This window comes from Cupressus sempervirens, chromosome 2, assembly GCF_028749045.1.
Source record: "Cupressus sempervirens isolate cs-2001-9-10 chromosome 2, ASM2874904v1, whole genome shotgun sequence".
NCBI classification, from domain to species: Eukaryota; Viridiplantae; Streptophyta; class Pinopsida; order Cupressales; family Cupressaceae; genus Cupressus; species Cupressus sempervirens.
Window position 1 is genome coordinate 95,670,559 of NC_143119.1, and position 25,458 is coordinate 95,696,016.

At 39.4% G+C, this 25,458-nt stretch overlaps 1 protein-coding gene across 3 annotated transcripts in view; it reads right to left on the reverse strand.

The window, feature by feature from the left end:
• FTSH12 (FTSH protease 12) overlaps nucleotides 1–25,458 on the reverse strand; it is a 330,913-nt gene that overhangs the window by 303,324 nt on the left and 2,131 nt on the right. For all 3 annotated transcript variants that reach the window (XR_016359778.1, XM_089812775.1, XM_089812774.1), the window contains exon 2: nucleotides 22,539–22,723. Coding sequence is in view for 2 of the 3 variants with exons in the window: in XM_089812775.1 (XP_089668901.1) it covers nucleotides 22,539–22,723 (185 nt within the window). In the remaining variant the exon portion in view is untranslated. The remainder of the gene's footprint in view (nucleotides 1–22,538; nucleotides 22,724–25,458) is intronic.

A 25,458-nucleotide genomic window follows, 5' to 3' on the forward strand; every position in this document is an offset into this window, starting at 1 on the left:
GTCAACACACAGACCAGGGCCAAACAAAACTTCAGTTTTCTGCCTGCTGCAATATTTACAATCACGATAAGAAGAGCAATCTTGTTAATCTGTTTTGTTTACCAGACTCACGACTTGGCCAACCTGCTGATGATAAATCAACATTCCTTCAAATAATCAAGATAACGTCGGCTCTAATCACTATCAAAGTCGCAAAAAAATCCACTGTGCAATATATGTATCCAGGCCTGCTAGACATCTAAGTGCTATACAAGACGATTTTATTTTTTTGTCACTCCACGTTATCATGCCAAATATTATGCCAATTGAACAAGGCTCAATGGGGAAGATAAACAGTGTCTGTCTTCTTTGCATCCAATTGATTATATTTTCCAAATTCACTATCCTCAACGACTTCTTCCAATAATATGCAAGTATGTATTTGCCCTTGAGACGAGCGTTATTCCTCAGGTGATAGCACAATAAGCCGCTAAAATATTTGGTGCTTCAATTCTTGTATTCAGTGAGTAGCTCCAATAATAATTGTTTCAAAGGTCCCAATTACAATGCTTCATATACTTGAATTGGCAAATATTTAGTCAACCTTCTGATTGTTATACCAAGATAACAACAACTAGCATGAATTTTAACAATAGTTACTTGTACAAGCAAATTCAATAACAACCGCTTATAGTGGAGGCACAGTTGGTGGCTAGGTGGAATATCAAATGCCACAAAGAATGAATTATTTTATGTTCACTCTATAATCTTGAAATTTAAACTTCAATCATAGAATATATATATCTCAGCGAATAATTCCCTTGTCTCCAAACACTTCCGAACTCATAAAATTTTGGTTGCAATTCAAGATGGGATATTCATTACAAGCACCCCGAAGCTGTGACAACAAATTATATGTATGCCTACAACTTCATTTTGGTCATGTCTACCATATCATTGATAATGGCATCCTTCGTAAGAGATATTTCCTGTGCGTATTATTTTTCTCATGAACTAGTCGACTGCCTCTTACACTATCAAACTTCCCCGCAAAATGCTTGCCGAGTGAAGCAGCACTAGAATGTTCACTATAGGGATTCATGAAAACAACAAATTCAAAGAAAAATAACTTTGCTAGTCATTCGAACCAAAGGAGGTTTCAATAATTCTCACAAATGAACTCAGACGCGGACAAATATATTTATATGATATTTCAAGCCCCCCCACAACAAATATAATAAAACACGATATCAGTGGTCCGCTTGATAATTAAGGATGGACTATAGTCGAGCATGAAGAGATATATAATATTGCTCAAGTAATATAGCCTTCAGAAAATTTATATAAATCTTCAGCCCCTTATAAATTCACTCAACAATGTCCCGAAATGCCACAATTATCCCTTTGCTCCATACATCATAAATCGCTGCACCAAATAAATCCTCTGCTAAATTTATCCGCTCCTATATTATATATTTTGTCAAAGCCTCCTGTAGGGCGTAATAAAGCATTTATGTAATTAAAGATAGTAATTGGGTTGGGTTAGTTAGGAAGCGAGGGGGTGCGTTGGCCTCCCTAACCAACCGAGCACTATTTAAGAATTGGAACATGATTGATGTACTGTTGGTTCTTGGCAATAAATAAAGAATATTATTTCCCTTGTGAATATTAGATATGGTTGTCATTCATAATTATTGCTTAGATTGGTATTGGTAATATCCAATTCATTTTTTATCTATCCTGTACTGTAACCATTCTACATTTTGACGTCTTTGCCTAAGTTCGAACCTGGAGGTCCTACTATAAGCAGATGGAATAACTGGCAGGCTATTACTATCACAAGTATGGGTCGTAAACAACCACGGAGAAAGAAAAGACGAAGTAGGTGACAAGCGTTAGTGGAAACAAGGGAAGTCTCGGTTGCTAGTACATGCAAGAGGAAGCTAGCAAGGAGCACTTCCTCAAAACACAGTACAGAACGAGCTTTTGAGTACCGCCAACCTCATACGATTGTGTGGAAAAATGACCCAGAGGCTAGAGTCTTGGAGACTTGGTGTACAAGACATCTATCCTCTATGATAAATTTGTCTTGTACGAGAAATCAATCCTATAGGATAATCTATCTTGTACGAGAAAATTTGTCCTGTACGAGAATCTTTCCTGAACAAGAAATTCATTCCATACGAGAATTTGTCCTGTACAAGAATCCCGACATACGAGAATTCTGTCGTACAAGAATTATATTGTACGAGAATTCCGACACACGAGAATTTTGTCATACGAGAATTCTATTGTATGTGAATTCTAACATACAACAATCATGTCGTACGGGAAATTTAAAGTACGAGTATGCTAGCACACTAGGAGACATTTGATGAACGCTAGCAACCCAGAAGACAAATAGCAAAAGAGATAGAATGGCTACAAGAAAGCAAAAACTGCCAAAATTTACGAGGGAAGGAACCGAGCATCCAACACGACATTGTAAAATTTGTATTACTATATGGTAGGTGAATGGGGAGAATGACACCGATAAATGGTTAAAGGCATTTCCTATCACCCTAAGGGGTATGGCTATTGATTGGTACACAGACTTGGAGGCTAGGAGGAAGGCCACATGGAAGGATCTCCGCACGGCCTTCGAGGAAGAATTCAAACTCCTAAGGGATGATGATGAGATTGTAACAGAGATATACAACACGAGACAAGGGAAAAATGAATCGATGAGAGCTTATAGCAGGAGGCTAAAGGAGTTGGTAGGGAAATTGGATTACAAACCTGCAGATGAGCTAAAGAAAAGGTAGTTTATTGAAGGGCTAACTCCCTCTCTAAGGAGGAAAATGAAAATTGTTCCACCATCATCATTTGTCGAGGCATGTACTCGTGCAATGGATATAGAGAATGAAAGCAAAACTACTAAAGGAAGAAGACATGGAAGTGGAAGCGAGAGTTCAGAAGGAAGTGGGGATGAATCTAAAACTATCCAAGCTTTGAGGAAGGACATGATGAGGATGATGCGGGCACTAACTGCAAGCAAGGAGGAGAAAAGAGAAGGAAAACAACTATGGTGCCCACAATGTGAGAAAGAAGGACACACAAAGAATAATTGTCCCCGAAAGGCATTCTGTGACATATGGAACTCTATTAAGGACTGCCCCTACAATTTGAAGGCTCACAATGCTCAAGTATTGTTTACTCAAGGAGAACCATCCACACCTCCTTCCACTCCTCTACATAACACAAGCGCGGAAGCATCATCTGGAGGATGCTGAAACAACAGGAGAGGCAACAACAACAATAATAACAACACTCCAAAGAGAAGAATACAGTACAACTCCAGGGGGCAGCCTATGATACAATGTAGGAGGTGTCATGAATGGGGACACTTCGCACATGATTGTCATAGTGGTGGATAGACTGGAGGGATGCTTTGTAAGTGGTGCAGACTAGGCAACCACAACAATGCCAACTACCCCAAACAGAAAAGTGTGGACATGCTTGAGGTGGTATAGCCAGAAAAGGGAGTATTGGCTATCATGCGGATGCAAAGGAGAAAACCTTCATATCTTGACATGAGTATGGAAAAGAAGAGGTCAGGCGAGAAAGGTGATCCAAGATGTCATGGAGGAGGAAAAAGTAAGTACTTATGAATCTCCTTTCACTAAATCAATTTGGGAAAATAATATCATGAAGCAAGTCCTTGAGGCCACTATACCAGTAAAGATTGGAGATCTATTGGAAACCCTACCACATTTGAAGGTGGCAATAGCACACGGAACCAGTACAAAGGAGGAACCACTGAAGGAGGAAGTAAAAGAAAGGAAGGATAATAACACTATGCTACAGTTGGAAAAGTGTTCAGAGGATGGAACAAGTTCTCTCAATAGATTGTTCAATTAACAAATGGAGGAGAATGAGTTGTCTGAACCAAATTGTAATATGCTAGAGATTGTTGAGGTGGAGGGAGAGGAAGCCACGTACCCTAAGGAGTACAAAGAAGGAATGGTACAGATAGATGACACACCGGCCCACCAATTCAGGGAAGACGAAAAGATAAAGTATGAAGAGCAAAGGATGGTAGGACTTAACTTGGGAAATCAAAAGGAAACACCAACAGAGACAACTGTACACTAAGAAAGTGCACTTCCCTAAGCCCTTCTATCCAAGGTTTTTCATAGACTAGAAAGCTTGAAATGGCGGCTTAGGGCTCCCTAGTCATGGAGTGCAAAAGCATACAAATGAGCATAAAATGACTCTCAGCTGAGACTTAGAAATGCGGCCCTTGCTAGTAAACCATGAAATGGGAGATTCTTTGAGCAAAAGCAAGAATGCTAGTGTCTAAGAACTCTTGAATATGCAATGCAAGGATGAGAGTAAACTAAGATGAAATGCACAATGCAACTAAGCTAAGCAAATGAAAGTGTTACATCCATATTAATTAGACTATGTGATCTAAACTACTTGCAAAAGAACTACACTATATGCAACTAAACTAGGATGCCATATGACAAAATGCTATGGATGAAAGAAATGTAGACAAGAAATGATATTCTCCACAAAAGCTCTCAAGCATTCAAATAGAAAACTTGCAGCATAACAATACTCAAGAGTGTGGATCCTTTGAGGGGAAAAACTCTCTCCCTTAAAAAGTTGTACGGACGGTAGAGATCAAGATTGAGATGGTAGATGATCAACAGTTGAATTCGAAAATGGGAGGGATCCATGTGCACACACAAGTCAACTAATAGAAAATAAGTTGACTTGTCATATAAGACAAGAGTCTCACAAGCCTTTTCTTTTAATTGCAAAATAGAAAAAGGACTTTATATGTGCACTTTAAGCGGGTTAGAAGAATGGGGTCTTTTATTTAATTAAAAGGGGACGTGTTCTTTTAATCAAATAATGAACTTAGGATAGCATAGTCAAACTGTAGGTTATAATCAAATTAATTGATCATTAGCAATTTGGTCTAGGTAAATGATTAATTAAATTAGCCAAAATGCTGAGAAGGGGGCTAATAGTCTAGATGACCATTTTTAGGTGATTACAACAACAAGCCATAACGAGGTATGTGGGTCACATAAGGGTAGGGGATTTTCGCGCAAGGACATGACAGGAGAAAAAACAAATAAAATGAATAAGGGTTGGACTCAACAAAGTCCAAGACTTATAAAAGACAACAACACCTTGAATAGGGAACCATCAATCACACAAGCCAAGGCACTAAGAACCACAGCCTTACAGGCATGTACAGCTATGAGGAGAAAAGGAACAGTCCATACGTGTATGTGAAGGTACAAATTGTTTGTACGAGCATCAAGCAAACATGGAGGCTACACGGATTGCTCGTACGAGTCATATGGGAAGGAGACATAGAGGTCGTACGAGTCATATGGGAAGAAGACATAGAGGTCATACGACTCATACAGAAGAGAGGAACAGAGGTTATACAAGCCATACAAAAAGGAGGAGCAAAGGTAGTACGAGTTGTATAGAAGGGAAGCACAGAGGCCATGTGTACGTGCGTACACGTATGACAAAGAGTGGTGGAAGAAGTGGTACATTACACACTTCAAGGGGAGAACATGTCAAGGAGAAATTGGAGAAATCTCATAGGTACACATAGAAACAAAAGGTTGAATCAAAACTGCCAAAATAGTTGCACAATATTGCAAAATGGTAAGGACAAGTATTGGCAACCCAAGCAGAGGGAAGGAGGTTCCATACACATGTGTGAAGAACAAACTCAAACGACAAAAGAAGGCCAAAGGAAGATTAGAATTTTCATACAAAACAGGAGGACACAGTGAAAGAAAGAAAATTGACCGTATGACAAGAAGAAAACGATGTACCAGAGGATGAAGTGACTCCATTGTACGGCATATGGATTGCAGAGGACCATGCATCGTACCTTAGAGGAAGTTGGATTGGTTGAGCCAAGCGTAGCTGTAAAGGTTGAGTCGTCTGGAAGACGACTACTTCTTTTAGGGGGGATAATATAGGGCGTAATAAAGCATTTATGTAATTAAAGATAGTTAGTAATTGGGTTGGGTTAGTTAGGAAGCGAGGGGGTGCATCCGTTGGTCTCCCTAACCAATCGAGCACTACTTAAGAACATTGGAACATGAATGATGTATTGATGGTTCTTGGCAATAAATAAAGAATACTTTTTCCCTCGTGACTATTAGGTACGGTTGCCATTCATAATAATTGCTTAGATTGGTATTGGTAATATCCAATTCATGTTTGATCTATCCTGTACCGTAACCATTCTACACCTCCCGCAAAATCTCTTTTAGAACCAAACATGAAGAAAGGAGATATAATCGCACATAGTCTAAATATGATCGCACTTTGCAATTTCATGCACAGTAAGGGCCCAACTTTAATAATATCCTAGCTCGGCCAATCAAGGTTGTAGTTAATGCAAGTTAATAAAATAAACCATAAGTGTATCAAAGACTTAGAGATATTATCTTTGTACTCAGAAACAACCCAACAATAGGTCATAAGATATATGGCACAAATAGTTTCTTCCCCAATATTTATTTTCAAAACGTTCATGGCAAATGAATAATTTGAAACATTCCCCACTTTGCAGACCATTTACAAAATCTCCATCTACACCATTTGTAATGGACCCAACAAATGTATGCCCAAAATTCAATCTTGTAAATTCTAAATATTTCCTCTCGGCATAAAATGTTTATGATAAATCCTTATATCAATTTGTCTCTGTTATAACTTCACAAACTAGCAGGAAAACTAGCTCTGATACCACTATAATACCCCAGCTTGGTATCGTCTTCAAACTCTCAAATGAAAATCTCAGAACATATTGAACAGCAAATGCATGCAACTGATTTTATCAAATATTCAACAAATAATTAGCAATTCATCCAATATAACAGAATCCAATAATCTTAGGTTTGTTATTGCATTATACATCAGCAATACAATAACTGTTATTATCACAATAAAATTCAATCTTAAAAACAGAATTACAGTCAGATTGGAGATGCTAAAACAAGAGATGCAATGAAGTGCAAGTGACACACCTGAAATGACGCCTCCACTGCGATGGGTTTTTGTCCAACATCTTCCGTCTTGTGGTTTTTCATCCTCCAAGCGGGCTGAAGCTAAAGCTTCGAATTGAGTCTCCAAGAGAGATCAATAACCAGATCAAAAACCAAGCATACTCAAATGACCTCCTCCTCCCTTTTTAAAACACAACCCTATGACCTTTCATGTCCCTCTGCTTGACTTCATTTTCCAATCACATCCTTGTCCTTTTGCCAGTTTGTCTTCTATTGACTCCCCCTTTTAATATTAAATTGATTTTAATAACTTTATATTATGTCCTCAATAGTCAGTATTAATATAAATGGGGTTGGGCAATTAATTTTCAAATGTCCCAAAAAAAAGGGGACATTACAACTTTAGAATTAGACATTAAATGAGATATGTAGGTCACCACATAACTTCGATCAGGTCTAGTGGTTGTAAGATATATGAGGCTGCCAACTAGTTGTCTAAATTGTAACTCACTAACCACTAATAGTAATGAATGTAATCTAGCTGATAGTTCTAGCCTTTCTTCATAGGTGCAAATAAGACTTTGCAGTCATGCATCCTAAACTTGTCCACCAAAATCATAGCATAGTTCAATTTAGAGATGAAAATACTGCCACTTGTTTACCAAACATCTACACCGAGACAATAATGGTGAAGACCCAAATGAGTCATATCAAACACCTAAAACAAATTCAGTTTGATCTACTCAAGCAACGACACCCCACTACCAGTAATAATGACATCATCCACATAGATGACTAGAAGAATGATATCACTACTAGCACTCTTGAAATATACGTTGGGATCTATAGGACTCCCTCAAAAGGCCCTATGTGTCTAAATATCTATCAATTTTGATGTACCACATTATGGTGGCTTGCTTTAAGCCATAAAAAGTCTTTACTAGTCTGTACACTAGGTTCTCTTTACCTAGAATCTCGAAACCTTGAGGCTCAATATATACCTTTTCCTCCAAATCACCATTTAGGAAGGCATTTTCACATCCATTTGATGGACTTCTCAACCTAATTGGGTTGCAATGGCTACAACCAATCGGATGGTGCTCATCTTTGATGTAGGCGCAAAGGTCTCCACATAGTCAATGCCTTCTCTCTACGAAAAAGCCCTTAGCAACCAACCAAGCTTTGTGTTTATCTAGAGTTCCATTAGCTTTATATTCACTTTGAAGACCCATTTATACCCAATTGTTCTTCAAAAGACTATGAAGTTCAGCTTCTATAGCCTTCTCCCTTTCAGGTTTCCCCCTTGCCTATGAGTGATCATGTGGCTCATAAACATGTTGAATGTTAGGCATAAGAGCAAAACTGATCATATTATGCTTGCTCCTGGCTCTTGATTATCTACCCTCAACAAGCTCATTTATTATGAACATCATCGATGAGCTTTTCCCACCACATAGGCCAAAGAGTAGAAGCATCTTCTTCCAAATCAAGATGAACATCATGACTTGGTTTGCCTAGAAAGAAGTCATACGAATGTGGATCCAAGTTAACAAGGGGTAAATTTGCTACTTTAGGATCATGCCTAGGCAATTGCATAAGTTCAGAATTGCTAGAGTCCTATCAAAAACCCTCCCCTCAAGTGAAGTTAATAAAAGCCTAACACCCAAATTTTAAGCCTTCAAAGGTTGATATAAGGACATGTGATGGGAAAAGAGAGTTGAAAGGGCCCATCTTCTTCATCAAACACATCTCTAATAAAAGTGATGTTTTCCCTCATGGGTTAACAAAGATTAATTGCACACATCAGTAAAGTACTCAACAATGGATATAAAGAGAGTATAATAGCATTGTATTCATCAACTAATTACTACATACAAGTTTTCTCCATACAAGCATGTCTCATTCCAAGAGAGAAATGCATACATATAGTGCCCGAGGGGATGCGAGGCGAACTGTTGCATCCGTGTAACTTCCTCGAACAGACCAACCGTCTAAGTACCCGTTTTCTTGAAAACAACATCCCCCTAAAAAAGAAAGTCATCTCTTGGCGACTCAAAGTTTACAAAATAAGAGAAAACTATACAAATATATCAAACAAAATAGAGACTAAAGGAGAGGTTGCATCCCTGGGGTGTTCAACAACTAGCGCAACTCGTAGACCTTATCCGTGCAGATGCGCAAATCCTTATGAGTCCTCGTGTTCACCTCTATGACCTCCTTCAACTAGAGTGTTGCCTCCATGGCCTATGCTTCCCTCTGGGTATAGGCTGCTTTAGCCTCTTCTAACCCCTTTTCTGCCTACTCCTTATCATGTAAGAGCGTTGCTTGCTCTGCCGCCCAAGTTGCCTGCTAGCTAGCTAAATGAGTAGCTAGCTCCTCCCGAACCTTCACCTAGACCGCTCTGGATCTCTCAGCCACCAATTTGTTTGCCGCCACACACCGCTAAGCATAGTAGGAATCTTTACACGACCACTACTATTTCGGGTGCAAGACTCTCCATGGTGTTGGTGACAAGTCCCAACTCAAGTTCTCTAGCCCAATCTGCCAACATCTTTGGCATCTCTACTGCTCGCCACCCCCTTGCCTCAAAACAAGAGTGGAACCGCTCAAGGCATGTTTGCCTTATGTAGGCCCGAATCAGCTACAATTCTCGTGTTCTGGTCAAGGCATGTTGTCCAATCACCCGACCTCTTTCCGACACATTCTCAAAAGCTTTGATGTATGCCCTAGATCTCTCCTCATCCAACCCATAGGAAAAGCTCTCCTCATCCTCCTCCTACCCAATCTGTTGATTTGACTCAACCTCCATACCTCCTATGGCAATAACTTCCACTTCTGGTGCAACCTCCTCATCAAGTGCATCCTTGGATAGTGGACTCTCCTTCTCTTGTGGTGTTGTTGCTAGTTGTCTACTCAAACCCTCTTCCCGTCATGGGGACTAAATGGAGGGGCCAACGTCAACAAGAGTGAGTTGGAACTAACATCTCAAGAACATACTGGACTGGTCCATCACCTGGACATTCACCATCTCTGGTTAGGCCAACTGAGCCACACTATCTAGTTCTGCCAATAGGGTAGAAGCAACAATCATGACTGCCTCAGTGCCAATGACCTCTAATCTAACCTAGGGCTCGAGATAGTCGCTCTCATCTGCTTATGCCTGGTGTATTTCCATTGCACCTTTTGCTACATCTAGGCTAGTCTGGTCAGGGACAACGTGGGCTATCTGACTATCAGCTACCAAGGAGGACACTTCAACTATCTTCGTCCCCATCAACTACTCAATCTCTGTGGTCAGCGTCAAAGTAGGTGTCATAAAAATCTGTGGCCTCCTTTGGTCAAATGGTGGAATGGAAGGAGTGGCATTGGTGGGTATCAAATGTGTTGTTGTGGGTAATAGAGGCGGTGCAAACAATGACTTAGGCGGGGACATGGTCTGGGTCACCTTTGCCTCGTCCTCGGCTTGAGAGTTGTCGCTCTCTGTAGTAGTCTCCTCACTCTCTGTAGTGTCTTTGCGGCCACTATCAATGTCACCCGTGCTCAATCCCTACATCACTCTCTTCTGGCCAACTATTGTGCCCCCAATGTCCAAGTGTCGCCAATAGAATACTAGGGGTTCTCCCTACGCCAATTTGCCTTTTAGCAAGACCTCAAATACATCGGCGAGAATTTGATGAAGCTCAGCTTCTAAAAATAGCCCAATGGCATGGTGGGGCATGTAAAATGTACGGTGTTGCAGAGTCGCAAATTCCTTCATGCAATCGGCGAGGACAAATGCCCAATCATATACCATCCCGTTCATGATGTCATTCATGAAGATGATCTGTGGCAAGGCAATATCAAAAGCCCTACTCGCCCCTATTAGTTGGCTCTTTATCACATCCATGATACATTGCCAATGCCCTTCTTTGATAAAGTCGTGTCTCAATCCTCTACTCCTGGTACCCTTTATGACAGAATTGAGTTCATTCGCCATGAGGTCTCAACCCACTAGCTTCACCCAGTACTCCTTTCGATCCTGTGGAAGTTTGTGATTTGTGGTTACCACCTTGTGGCCTCCTTGGCTAGGAATACCAAGGACTCTAGTAAAATCATGAGCTTTGAACGAAATCATGATAGGATGGTTTTTGTATTCGAAGGAGCTCGTCCTGTTGTGTCTGTTATATGATTAAATCATAATTCTCAATACCAACTCAAACAACCGTATGGAAAATAGTGGCATTTGAATGGCCCAATGCACTTGTGTACGTACTAGCATTTGTTATTAAAATAACCTTCATGTTTCCTTTTAATGCTCACTATTGTATCTTATTATATCTCTGTAAATATTAGATTGTTTCTAATATTTAGTATAGTCTAGAATAGAATGTTTCTATTCTATTCGACTCTCCTCTTTGTATATATAGATCAGTTTGATCTCAGATTAATTCATTCAAATTTTCCGCCATTTACATTTGTAACATGGTATCAGAGCTATTGCTTCAAATGGTTTTGAATAGTTTATAATTTCTTTCGAAATTATCTGCTCTAAATTTCGAAATTATTTCTGCCATTTTCTCTACAACCCGTCTAGGGTTTCTGTTCTGAGAAATCTGAAATTCATTCTGCAAATCCCGAGTTCACGTTTTTTAAATTGCAGGTTTCTTTGGCTCACGTCTGATCTTCTACAAATCGCGGGTTTCTACCGTCATTTTTCTGCAACTTGCCGTTTTTTTGCAACTCGGCATTTTGTGTGAGTGAAAACGTGTTCAATCCGCCCTTATCTGCCTGGATCCGTCTATCTCAAATCCGCTTGTTCCAAAATCTGCCTATATCTGCCATTTTTCCTGCAAATCTGACCTTCGAAGCTGCCGACTAGGTTTTTGCTCGAAACCCTAGTTTTTTGACCTCCAAAAATTTTCTGATCACATATTCTTGGTGGGTTTTTCGAAATCTCAAATGGGTCTTCATCAAATTTTTGTGGGTGCCTCATTTTTTGTGCCTCGATTTTCGAGCCAACGGATCCAAATTCCGACAACACTTTATTTTTGGGTTTTTTGAGCTCTTTTCTGGGTACTTCTCCAATTTTTCTGGGTCTTTCATTTTCTCACCTCGAAGTTTGTGCCATTTGAAATATTCACATATTATAAGCATCTGTATCAGCAGCATCAGAAGTCGGACTCAATTAAACAGTACGCCAATGCTACCCAACACTCAGAGCAGAAAGAATCTATCTACCATGCCTTTATGGCTAGCATACCTGCAAATCATGTGAAATCTTCTGCCTGGTACATCGATTCTGGTGCCTCCCGACATTTCACTCATAGGCGTGATTGGTTTGTTGAATTCACTCCCTATTCTGACTCAGTAATCTTTGGAGGCGGTGAAGAATACAATATTGTCGGCAAGGGCAATGTTCAGATTCAGACTGGAGGAAGAAAACTCATGTTTCTCAATGTATGTTATTTTCCTGGCATGAAACATAATCTTCTGTCTGTTAGTCAGATTATAAAGCACTCCCCTCAGTTGGATGTCGTTTTCAGTGGAAATAACTGTTCGATTATTGATCGTGCTTCTTGCACTACCCTTGCTTCCGGTCTTGAGGATCATGGTATTTATAGGCTTGTAGATTCAGGCGATTCCCTTAAGCATGCCTTCATCGCCGAATCATCCGCTCTCAGCAATCTCTGGCATCAGCGATACGGTCATCTAAACATTCAATATCTAGCACAACTTACTCGAGATAATTTAGTCCATGGCCTACCTAATATTCAGACCCAGAACCATCGCGTTTGCGGAGCTTGCCAAGCAGGGAAGCAACATAGGACACCATTTAAGAATGGTGAAACATGGTGGGCATACAGAGTACTCCAGCTAGTCCATGCTGATGTATGTGGTCCTATGAATACTCCTTCTATTACTGGGAACAGGTATTTTTTACTCTTTGTGGATGATTTCAGTCGCAAAATGTGGGTATATTTTCTTAAGCAAAAATCAGATGCCTTTCTTGTATTTCAGCAGTTTAAAGCTCTAGTAGAAAAAGAGTCTGGTTCCTCCATCCGTACTCTTAGGACTGATAATGGGGGGGAATTCTGTTCTTCTGCTTTCTCTGCCTTCTGTACTACTCATGGCATTAGACGTCAGTTCACCACACCTCACACCCCTCAGCAAAATGGTGTTGTAGAGCGTCGAAACCGTACCATCACAGAAATGGCTAGGGCTATGCTAGAACATAGAAATGTTCCCAGAAAATATTGGGCAGAAGCAGTATCCACAGCTGTCTACCTTCTTAACCGGTCACCCACCCTTGCAGTTAATCATAAGACTCCTGAGGAAGCCTGGTCTGGTCGCAAACCTAGGATCAACCATTTGAAAGTTTTTGGCTCTCTGGCATATGTATGGATTCCTGATGCCAAACGCACTAAGTTGGATTCCAAAAGCCAGAAACTTATGTTTACAGGATACAGTCACACACATAAGGCCTACAGACTGATTGATGTAAATAGTGATCGTTTAATCTTCAGTCGTGATGTTGTGTTTGATGAGGAATTTGGACCATTTCCGCTCTCTGACTCCCCACCACATTCCGAGATTCAGTCTTCAGCAATCTCTGACTTAGGTTCTTCTATTTTATATGAGTCATCTGATGCTACTGATACACCACCTCAGTCACTTCCAGATAATACAACTCCTGCTCCTGCTTCTCCTCCAGCTATTCCAACAGCATCTAATATTAGCTCCTCGACTCTTCGGCCAAAATGGTGAGCTCAAACGCTTAGTGATCTTCGTCCTGATGAACTCATTGAGGGTAGTACCTCCAGAAATAAGAGCCTTCAGCACAACACAATTAATATAGCTCTTATGGCCAACATCCACAATATCCCTGAGCCCCAGATATATGCAGAGGCCAAAGGAATTCCAAAATGGGAACAAGCAATGGATTCTGAGCTTCAGAGTCTTCAAAAGAACCACACTTGGGTTCTTTCAGATCTTCCTCCTGGGAAGAAACCCATTAGTTGTAAATGGGTCTATAAGGTCAAGTACCATGCAGATGGTACCTTGGACAAATACAAAGCTAGACTTGTTGCTCGAGGATTCACCCAACGCGAAGGCATTGATTATGAGGAGACATTTGCACCGACAGCCAAAATGAGCACTATTCGCATTCTTCTTGCAATTGCAGCTCAGTATGGTTGGAAAGTTCATCAGATGGATGTGAAGAGCGCCTTTCTCAATGGTGAATTACAGGAAGAAGTCTACATGACGCAGCCCCCAGGTTTTAAGGTTGCTGGTTCAAAACACAAAGTCTGTAGACTCCAGAAGGCCCTCTATGGTCTTAAACAGGCCCCTAGGGCTTGATACATAAAGATTGATCATTACTTGGTTACTCAAGGATTTCAGCGTAGTCCGTCAGACAGTAATCTGTATATTAAACACTCTGGTAATGATATTCTTTTTCTTGTTGTCTATGTGGATGATTTGATCATTACTGGAAATTCAAAACATTTGACTTCAGAAATCAAACAGGATCTATGCAGAACTTTTGATATGACAGATCTCGGATTGCTTCATTATTGTTTAGGTATTGAGGTTTGGCAGACTGACAACAGCATTTTTTTGTCTCAGTCCAAGTATGCCAGAAGTTTGCTTGATAGGTTTCGAATGCAGGATTGCAAATCTGCCTCCACTCCTATGGAGACTGGTCTGAAATTGTCCGCACAATCTGTTTCTCCTCCTATAGATGAAACACTCTTCAGGCAGCTAGTAGGTAGTCTCATCTACCTTACTACTACTAGACCTGATCTCAGTTTTGCAGTCAGCTACATCTCACGGTTCATGACAAACCCCAAGACTGATCATTGGATTGCAACGAAACGTGTGTTACGCTATGTACATGGTACTTCAGATTATGGTCTTCTTTACACAAGGAGTACTACTCCTCAGCTCAGTGGATTCACTGATTCCGATTGGGCCGGCTCAGTTGATGATAGGAAATCTACTTCTGGCTATGTGTTTAGTATCGGATCTGCAGCAGTTACTTGGACCAGTAAGAAGCAACAGGCACATGCACTCTCCTCTACAGAAGCAGAATATAGAGGAACTGTCAAGGCAGCTTGTGAAGCAGTTTGGCTCCGGCAGATGCTTGCAGATATGCATATTCCTCAAGTAGGTCCGACTTCTTTGTTTTTAGACAATCAAGGCGTACTCAAACTTGCCAAGAACCCAGTGTTTCATGAACGAACCAAGCACATCGAGCTTCATTGCCATTACATCCGACAATTAGTAGAAGATGGATCTATTCGGTTAAGCTATGTTCCTACCTCAGAGCAATCAGCAGATATTTTCACTAAACCCCTTGGTCCTGACAAGTTTGTTAAATTCAGGGGATCTATTGGTGTAGTAAATAGATTGAGCATTAAGGGGGGGTATTAAAATAACCTTCATGTTTCCTTTTAATGCTCACTATTGTATCTTATTATATCTCTGTAAATATTAGATTGTTTCTAATATTTAGTATAGTCTAGAATAGAATGTTTCTATTCTATTCGACTCTCCTCTTTATATATATAGATCAGTTTGATCTCTGATTAATTCATTCAAATTTTCCGCCATTTACATTTGTAACATTTGTTTGATGATGTCAGTATCCAGCATCTCCTGCTACCATCGCCTCCACTCACTACCATTCAAGCCTTCAAATAGAACTGTATGGTGAGAAATATCCGCCTTCTAACCAGTTTGTTGCACTTTCGTATGCACCTTTTGTTTCTTGCTACTGGATGGGGCTCCTAGTCCTAGTCCTACAACACGGACTCCCGAGGCCAAAACTCTTGCATTTTTGTCCATATCAAAACTTTGTTACCAACTAGTCCTTCCACTTTCACCTCTTTCCTACCGACTACATACTTTAAATTGTTTAATCGTTTCTTGTTTTGTCATGTTCCACAAAAACAGTTAGGGTTAGATGCAGTGCCCACCACGTGCGTGAATGACCTTTGCCACCTCGGATACCTCTCGACGGTTACTATTGCGTACAAATGAATATTTGATTCCACTTCTCCGAGTATGTCCGCGACAAGTATTTTCTCACTCCTCCAAGTATGTCTACGGCTAGTATCTTGCGGCACTTCGTAATAGTCGTTGTGGCTTTGGCTTCCTTCAACTTCCTCTGCTCTTTGTCCTTAGTGACTCTATCCCTATCGCTTCCTCTCTCTTCCATTCCCCAACCTTGCTAGCAGCTGATGTCTCCCTCACTAAGGTTTTCTCCTATGCACCATGGCTCTGGCTACTTACCCTTCAATTGGTGGTTGTTATAGAACTTGGTCGCGGCACAATGTATATAGCGAGATGATTTAGCAATGAACTTTGTTCCGTCTCTTCTCAACCAACCACTTTCCCTTCCAATATTATTTCCGACTCAATGTAGGCACTCGCAATGTGTCTACGGGGATTTATGATGTGTCTGTGGCACAATATGTCCACAACATAGTGTCCACGGGACAGTGCCAACAGGATACATGTCCGTGGGATAGTGCCTACGGGATACATGTCCGCGGGACATTGTCACCGGCTTTTTTTCTTATTTTTTTTAAATTAACTACTTTACCCTTCTGGGCGAAGGCTTCCTTGCCTCTGGTGATAGACCGTCAGCTTTGATCCGTTGACGGCATCCGTAATATCTCTACCATCAAGTGTCCACAACTTTACCGATCCATTAGCTACCACTTCTCGAACTTTATACGGACCTAGCCATTTCACTTTAAATTTCCCAAGCTTTATTTCATTTCACCCATTGAATTTCAACACTAACTCTCCAGGTGTGAACTTCATTCAACAAAGGTGCTTGTCGTGCCACACTTTCCTCCACTGTTGTGCTACATCCATCACCCATTAGGCCATGGCTCTTTTCTCGTCTAGCTTATTCAAGATATAAAGTCTTTCCCTCAGACTATCCATGTCACCAAGCTTGTTATCAATGGCTTTTAGTAGGCTGGAAACCATGAATTCCACACAAATCACTGCCTCTTGTCTATACATCAATTGAAAGGGTGTATGTCCCATGGTCACCTTATAATAAGTCCGGTAGGCCCATAATACCAAAGGTAATCTCTCTTCCCAGTCTTCACCTTCAACCCCACAAGACTTATAAACGTCCACTATAATTTTCTTATTCGCCTCTGCTTGACCATTTGCCTGAGGACAATATGGGCTCGACAGTATATGAAAAAAAATTAATTCTGTGGTCAATAACTTAATGACATGATTCATGAAATGACCACCTCTGTCGCTTGTTAATTAAATTGGGATGCCATGTCTTGTTATGATATGTTCGTAAATCAACTTCACAATACTTAGTGATGAGTTATCCGTCAACGCGCGTGCTTCGACCCATTTTGTTAAATATTTTGTGGCGATTACAATATACCGACATCATCGAGCACGACTAGCCCTTAAAGGTCCAATGAAGTCAAGTCCTCATCTCTCAAATAAATCCTAGGCGTAGGAAGCGTTGAAAGGCATAAAATCCCCTTTGAGGGGTTTCCTTGCCTGTTGGCATGTATCACATTCAACCACCCTGACGAAGGTACGCTCTGATACCACTTGATAGAGGGCCACACCACCCTTACCCACTCGCAATCAAGAGTGCAACAATATGGAGACCAAGAGAAATAAAAAATGCTTCACAAGCAATTTTATTATACTTGAAGATCCTTACAACACCCACAAGATGATATCATAGATATGACTTCTTCAAAAAGAAGTTTACAAATTCTTCAACATAAGAGAAATCCCAAATAAGAGTCTTCACACCAAGAGCTTCACCAAGAATTTCTACTTTAAGAGCTACACCTTTAGAGCTTTCACACCTTGAAGTCTTCACACCTTCTAGCTTCTACTTCTCAAGCTTGATTAGAAATGCTCATATGCCTTGCTTAAATAGGCACTTACCACCCAATGCATGACTTATCCACAACCTTCTAGAATTCCACCTACACAATATCCACAATCTTCTAAAACTTCCATAACCTTCTAGAATTACAACTAAGCACCACCATGTGGCCCAATTAGAAAATTACATTTCCTTTTATGGATCACAACAAATATTAAATGCAAGATTTAAGAAACTTTCCACAAGCTTCTAAGATGCCACCTACACACTTCGATTAATGTAATGGCAACTTTTTTTTCTTTTTTTTTCTATTTACGCCACCTATGCACCTCGAAAATAAAAATCCTCTTTTCCTTTCTTTTATCTTTTTTTTTTTTTTTTTTTTTTTAAAAATTCAACATGTCTCCCCTTTATTTTGGATGCAAGATGCTCTTGCATCAGACTCCCCAGGTCCAAAAAGATGTTCTAATAGTTGGAAGAACATCTTTCGGGATTCAACACATAAATCCCAAACTGGTTCTTCACAAATATGTCCTCCAAATCTTCAACTTGCACACTCTTTCCCTTGTTTTTCTTCTTCTCCTTTACATCCACCACAGGTGTTCTATAGGTCCGTTTCCCATGCTGATTTTCAATCTTCGCAAAATTTGCCAACTCAACTCGACTACCAATACTCAAGTTTCTCCTACCGAGCGCTTCATTCTGCAAAGGAATCAAGGAAAACTTCCTACCACCTTTCTCAATAGTAAACACATTCTTAACACAATCATGCATAGCCCTGCAATCATACTGCCAAGGTCTACCAAGTAACACATGACAACTGTTCATATCCACAATATCACACAATACTTGATCCTTATACTGCCCAATCTGAAAATCAACAAGGCATTGCTCCCTCACTTCCAAAGCATGCTCACCTTGCAACCAGCCAATTCTATAAGGACAAGGATGTCTCAATCTCTCCAAACCAAGTTTTTGAACCATTTCTTCAGCAACAAGGTTATCAGTACTACCACCATCTATAATTACCTTGCAAACTTTCCCACCAGACTTGCAACAAGTTTTGAACAAACTAGTCCTCTGACAAGAATCCAATGTCTTCTTACCCATTAGTACTCGCTGAGCCAACAAACTTTCTCCTTCCTCAGGCTGATTTTCCTGGACTTCAACCTCATTCACAATAGTAGCTGTCCTACCAATAGAACATTCAAAAGATCTATGCCCTTCTTGACCACACTTGAAACAATTACCTCTGAATACACCTCCACCTGTCCTTCTTCTTTGTTCCATAGGTTTTGGTTCACCTTCTGCTTTTGGTTTAGCTTGTACCGAACTATCCTGCTTCTCCTTCCCTCGGGAACTACCTTGATTCTTCCTCTTTAGCTTCTCCTCTGCTCTCAAAGCATACTGATAAGCATCCTCCACTGTGGAAATATTCACCATACCAACCTCATCCTGAATATTGAATCTCAAACCATTAATGTACCGTGCTACCTTCTCCTTTGACAATTCTCTATGCCCAGACCGAATAGTCAACTTGTAGAACTCCTCAGTGTAATCCTTCACAGTCATATCCTTCTGTTTCAGATTCTGCAACCTCTTAAACAATTCGAGTTCATAATCAACAGGAATGAACTTTGCCTTTAACTTAGTCACCATCAATTTCCATCTAGTGATCTTCATTTCACCTTCCTCTTCTCTATCTCTTTGCAGTTCCTTCCACCAAAGAGCAGCATGTCCCTTCAACTTAGTTTGTGCCAACCTTACTCTCAATGGATCTTCAATACCCTCAAGCTCAAAGTAGTCCTCTAATTCACCAATCCAATCAATCAGGTCTTCAGGATTCAAAGTACTTGAAAAATTAGAAACCTCCATCTTATGCTTCAACTTCAACTGAGATCCAGGTCGAGCAAACTGACTAGCCCTAATTCCAATAGGTCTCTCCTCATGATCACTTCTATCCTCACTAGCAGCTTCAAAGTCTTCGGCAACTTCATCATATCTGTCTTCAGTACCCACATGTCTAGGTACACCACCCAAAGCACTCACAATTTCAGCAATCATGTCACTCTTCATCAATGCAATCTCTGATTTGACCTCTGCTCTTATCTTCTCTAAGATTCTTTCTTCCATAGCTTCACTAAGGTCATCATTTTCCTTAGGGTCCAATCTTCTTGGAGGCATCTTCCAAAAATTTAGCAAACCCTAAGCAAAAAAAAAAAATCCACCAATCTAAAAGATCAATCAGCCACAAGATCAACCTTCTTTGCAAATCCTGGTGTAAACTGCCTCACGTTCGGCGATCTGTCCACACACTCAGGAACTTCCGCTCTGATAAACTTCACCCAATCAAGGTCCTGGTACAAACTGCCTCACTCTTCGGGGATCTGCTTGTACACTCAGGAACTCCTGCTCTGATACCACTGACGAAGGTACGCTCTGATACCACTTGATAGAGGGCCACACCACCCTTACCCACTCGCAATCAAGAGTGCAACAATATGGAGACCAAGAGAAATAAAAAAATGCTTCACAAGCAATTTTATTATACTTGAAGATCCTTACAACACCCACAAGATGATATCATAGATATGACTTCTTCAAAAAGAAGTTTACAAATTCTTCAACATAAGAGAAATCCCAAATAAGAGTCTTCACACCAAGAGCTTCACCAAGAATTTCTACTTTAAGAGCTACACCTTTAGAGCTTTCACACCTTCTAGCTTCTACTTCTCAAGCTTGATTAGAAATGCTCATATGCCTTGCTTAAATAGGCACTTACCACCCAATGCATGACTTATCCACAACCTTCTAGAATTCCACCTACACAATATCCACAATCTTCTAAAACTTCCATAACCTTCTAGAATTACAACTAAGCACCACCATGTGGCCCAATTAGAAAATTACATTTCTTTTTATGGATCACAACAAATATTAAATGCAAGATTTAAGAAACTTTCCACAAGCTTCTAAGATGCCACCTACACACTTCGATTAATGTAATGACAACTTTTTTTCTTATTTTTCTATTTATGCCACCTATGCACCTCGAAAATAAAAATCCTCTTTTCCTTTCTTTTCTCCTTTTTTTTTTTTTTTTTTTAAAAAAATTCAACATGTCTCCCCTTTATTTTGGATGCAAGATGCTCCTACATCACACCCACTCTTTGGCATCATTGTACAAAGTTGGCCACCATAGGCCTACTAAGAGCAATTTTCTTGTCGTCGTATCGGAACCCATGTGTCCTCCTACAGGTCCTTCGTGGGCTTTTTGAAGCACACTCGACACTTCCTCCTCCATCACACATCGCCTCAAGAGTTGGTCTGGGCCCATTTTATACAATAGTCCATTAATTAGTTGGAAGGTCCTACTCCTAAGGACCAACTTCCTTCTCTCGCCTGGAGGCATGTCCAAAGGGAACTGAGCTATGGACAGGTACTCCTCTATACTTGTATATCATATCGGGAGTATGGCAATATGAAACAGATGGGAGTCTGGAAAGTCGTCATTTACCCCAACCGGTGGTTCACCAGACTTGATCCGTGACAATTGGTCTGCAATAACATGGCTACTTTCCAAACTCACACCTCGGGGAAAAACGACCCTTTTTTAGAAATTGGATCATTTTGTCTGGTATGTTGATCTAATTGTGCAATGCATAGATATCGCTTAATAGTGCTATGTTGATGTTTCTGATTTTACATTTGTAAGCTTGCAACTTCAATGATGGATGCTATTTCTGATTTACACCTAATCCAATGTCAATAGTTATTGCATGTAACAACGATATTGCTGTGTCTGATCTGAACCTATTACTATCCAAGAATTGTGTCTGATTGCGATCTTTAGATTATATGCCACCAATTATGCTAAGAGGCAATTTGCTCAGGTAGAACAGATCCATATGGATCAAGTAAAATAGGTAATATTCGATGATGTTGAAAGGGGAAGTATCGACATCCTTCTTATACCTTGCTTGATTGAATGGATGCAACTCAAAAGACACATCCTTGTCTTTTCATTGTAACGCTTCTCTTTATTCACACCCTTGGCCAATTCCTAATGATTGAACCTTACAATCCACCAATACCATATTTTTCATAGTAAGCAAAATATGGAAATTAAGTTCAATCAGAATTATCAGAGCCCAGATCACTTACGAAACTGGAGTGCCTAAAATACTTAGATAGAGCTTATACTTGATTGACCTTACTAAATTTAACTATCTAGAACACACGATCATTTAAAAATGCTTTTAATAGCTTACTTAACAAGTTTCAGTCAATAAACCCCCAAAAAATATCAGAAAAATCAGCAGGACCTGATTCAGGAAGATTCAACTATTTAACAAGTCAAAGTGGCAAAGTCAATACACCGTGATAAGCATTTACAAAGATAAGTTTGCCAAAATTGACTTCTGCAGTTACAAAATTTACTTAACATAGAAAGTACTATCCTGGTAATGACCATATAATGAATAAAGCATGTAGATCAATTCCTTTTTTGGGTTTAAAATGTAAACTCTTATATAAATATACTCTAGCACTTTTAACTGATAGCTTTTTCCTTTCTTACTAGCATCCTACTATACCAAAGCTGGAAAATACAACACAAAAACATTTATCGCTTACAGACAGATTATACTTACTTCCTTACATTTGTAGATGAAGGATCAGGAATCACTGCTTCCAAATAAGTTTCTGCCAATTTGCTCATTTGATAATCTGAACGTGCTCTTCTTAAGGAAAGATAGAGTCCGCCAACTGAAATTGAAAAAGCTGAGACACAGAGAATGAATGCACTAAAACGTTTTATTTCCCATTGCTTAAGATCCTGTATACACAAACGGAAAAAAAATAAGTAAAAACAGAATAGAAGTTAAATTTAGCCCAATGAGAATTGTATATGAATCAGATCTAGATGTTGAGTGTTTTAAGCTTCTGCAGTGTTTATCAATTACATAAGAAGTTTTTGATTTACAGCAATCCCAGAAACTTTTGATTCATAATACAGCAAGTCTTGTACCTTCGAGGGATATGTGAATGTGTTAGCCTCCTTCCAAAAATGTAAACTAGATTGATAAATATCAAAATGGTCTACATATTCAACATTGTTTTAACACCACAAAATTATCAATAAAATAGTTAGAAATAGAATGAAATAAATCTGCAAGGGGCAAACAGATTATGTGTGACCATTTTTATTGTGCATGTAAAAGAATTCACCATACTTAAAGCTGAACAAACTCTAAATTTTGAGCAATCTACAAAGAAAAAAATTAAGTGTACCATAGGCACTGGGGGACGTCGGGACATCAGGACGGGCTTCCAGGATGCAGAAAAAAGGGCTTCAATTTGGGGATGGAGGAGGGATATTGGCGGAGGGTCGGGGTGCTGTAATATACTATAAAAATAGTACTTAAAATGCTAGTTATGAAATGATGTATAATAGTATAGCAGCTAATTAATCATAATACAAAATACTTGAACATGGCAAAATTGCAATATAAATATTAAGAAGATGATTACAACAAGTAGCATGAGTATCATGATGTCAAAACAAGTAAAAAAATCATGTACATACATTCATAAAAATGCATATGTAGTGTGTGTGTGTGTGTGTAGCAGTGACCTTTATGGTAGCCTGTAAACCCTCTTTTTATCACAAGTGTTGCAGCTACAAATTTTGCTTGCATAAACCCCAGGAGGCAACATGGTGTTGTGAAGGCAGTGGTGGACCAAGCCCCTGACACAGGGAGGTTGCCAACCAAGGTGCATGGGTTTTTTCATTTTTTGTTTTGTGAAGCCCCCATGTTACATTGAAATGATATTAAAAGTCGGGACCTTTGCTGGGCTGCAAAGCATACTGTAAGACTACGAAACAATAGCTTGATTGTAAAGGCAAAACTCCAAATGCAAATATGGAATACAAGGTTATGAACCAAATTAAACTGTCAACATCTGATCTCCAGTAACAAAAGTAGGTGTCTTGCTGTTTGGGTGCAATAGGGTAGTACTATATAGTAATGATATTGCTCTATTTTGTGTTACAGAGCTAGAACTGGTTTTTATCAGCTCCACTATGTCTCCCAGAGCTAGATTGTTTCTATAGGTAGTGTGATATGCAATAAGCTTAATCAGGATGTGTATGAAGGGAGAACAGTGCCACTTTGCAGACAATAGTATAAGGAGAATAATAATAGAAATAAATTAGATAACAAGATGCTACAGTAATATGAGGTTTTTCGGGAATCTTCTCATCATACCCCTTAGCTGCATTTTGCTTGTCAAGAAGAATGGATATTTAAGAAACACTAGCAAAATCTGGGAGTATTCCTTGGAATTGATATTGGTACCTCTCAAGGTCCCACTTCAAAGTCGATATAAAATAAGTTACGCAGTACTGAGAATTGTCCCATTTACTGGTTGTGTTTCGTTTTTGGTCTCAATTATTAGAAAATTATAATGTTTCTTTAATGGTTATCTTAGTTACTCTTTAGTTTATTAAGTAGTTTCTATTTTCATCTTTAGTCCGCAATTGTTTCTTTTAGAAAATCGTCTTTGTAAATCTATATAAAGAGTTTTCATCTCTTCTATTTAATACAATTACAATAATGTCAATTTATCATAACATGGTATCAATGCAGGTTGATGGTATTTCATTAAATTTGGCGAGTTTTTTATGAACTATTTGAGCCTCTTTTGATCTAGAGTTTTTTCCAGAAATTTGAGTTTTGATTTTTTCAAATAAAAAAATCGTTGGAGGCATTTAATGAAAATTTTGTGGTTCATCTTCAAAGATTTTTGCCAAAAATCACAAGCCAAGTTGAGAGTTTTGATCTCACAATTTCCTGGTTTGAGAAGAAGTCTCTGATTTTTGAAGGTTGCATGTGCTTTTTGTCAATTGCATGCTGCTTGCATATGCTGTTTGTCATGCAAGGTCTCGTGTTTTGCCATATGAAGGTTTCTCTGATGAGTTTTCATATTTTTTCCCTTAAAAAACATTTGATGGGTTTTTATAATATTTTCCTTAAAAAAAATATTTGTTGGGTTTATAATTGTTTACTCAAAACATTATCTGATGGATTTATACAACAAAAATTATCTACTGGGTTTTACCGTTTTCTTCTCAAAACCAAAGCTATGTACTTCCTGATTTGTGTCTCAGATTTTGTTGTCTATTTTTTATCGGTTTTTCACCTCAAAAATTGTGTCTAGTTTTCCAAATTTTCTCCTTTAAAAATTGTGGTTTTTTGCAATTTATTTTGGGGCAGCATGCTCATCTGCAAAGTTTTGAGGGTTTGCCGATTTTTCCCCAAAATTATGCTAATTGTTCTTGGAGTTTGTATTTGTCTCCATGGGAAAACAGCTCCATTATGCAACATTAGGTTGGATGTTTGTAATGATTTCTGGTCAAATGTATTGCTAATTCTAGGAGGGTTAGTGGCAGACTCATCTCAATGGCAGAGTCAATGGTAGACTCTTGTCTCTTTTTGCAAAGTTTTCTGACAAGGGGTTAGCTTCTCTGTTCTTTTATGGACGTAATTTGGGTTCTTGGTTATTTACACT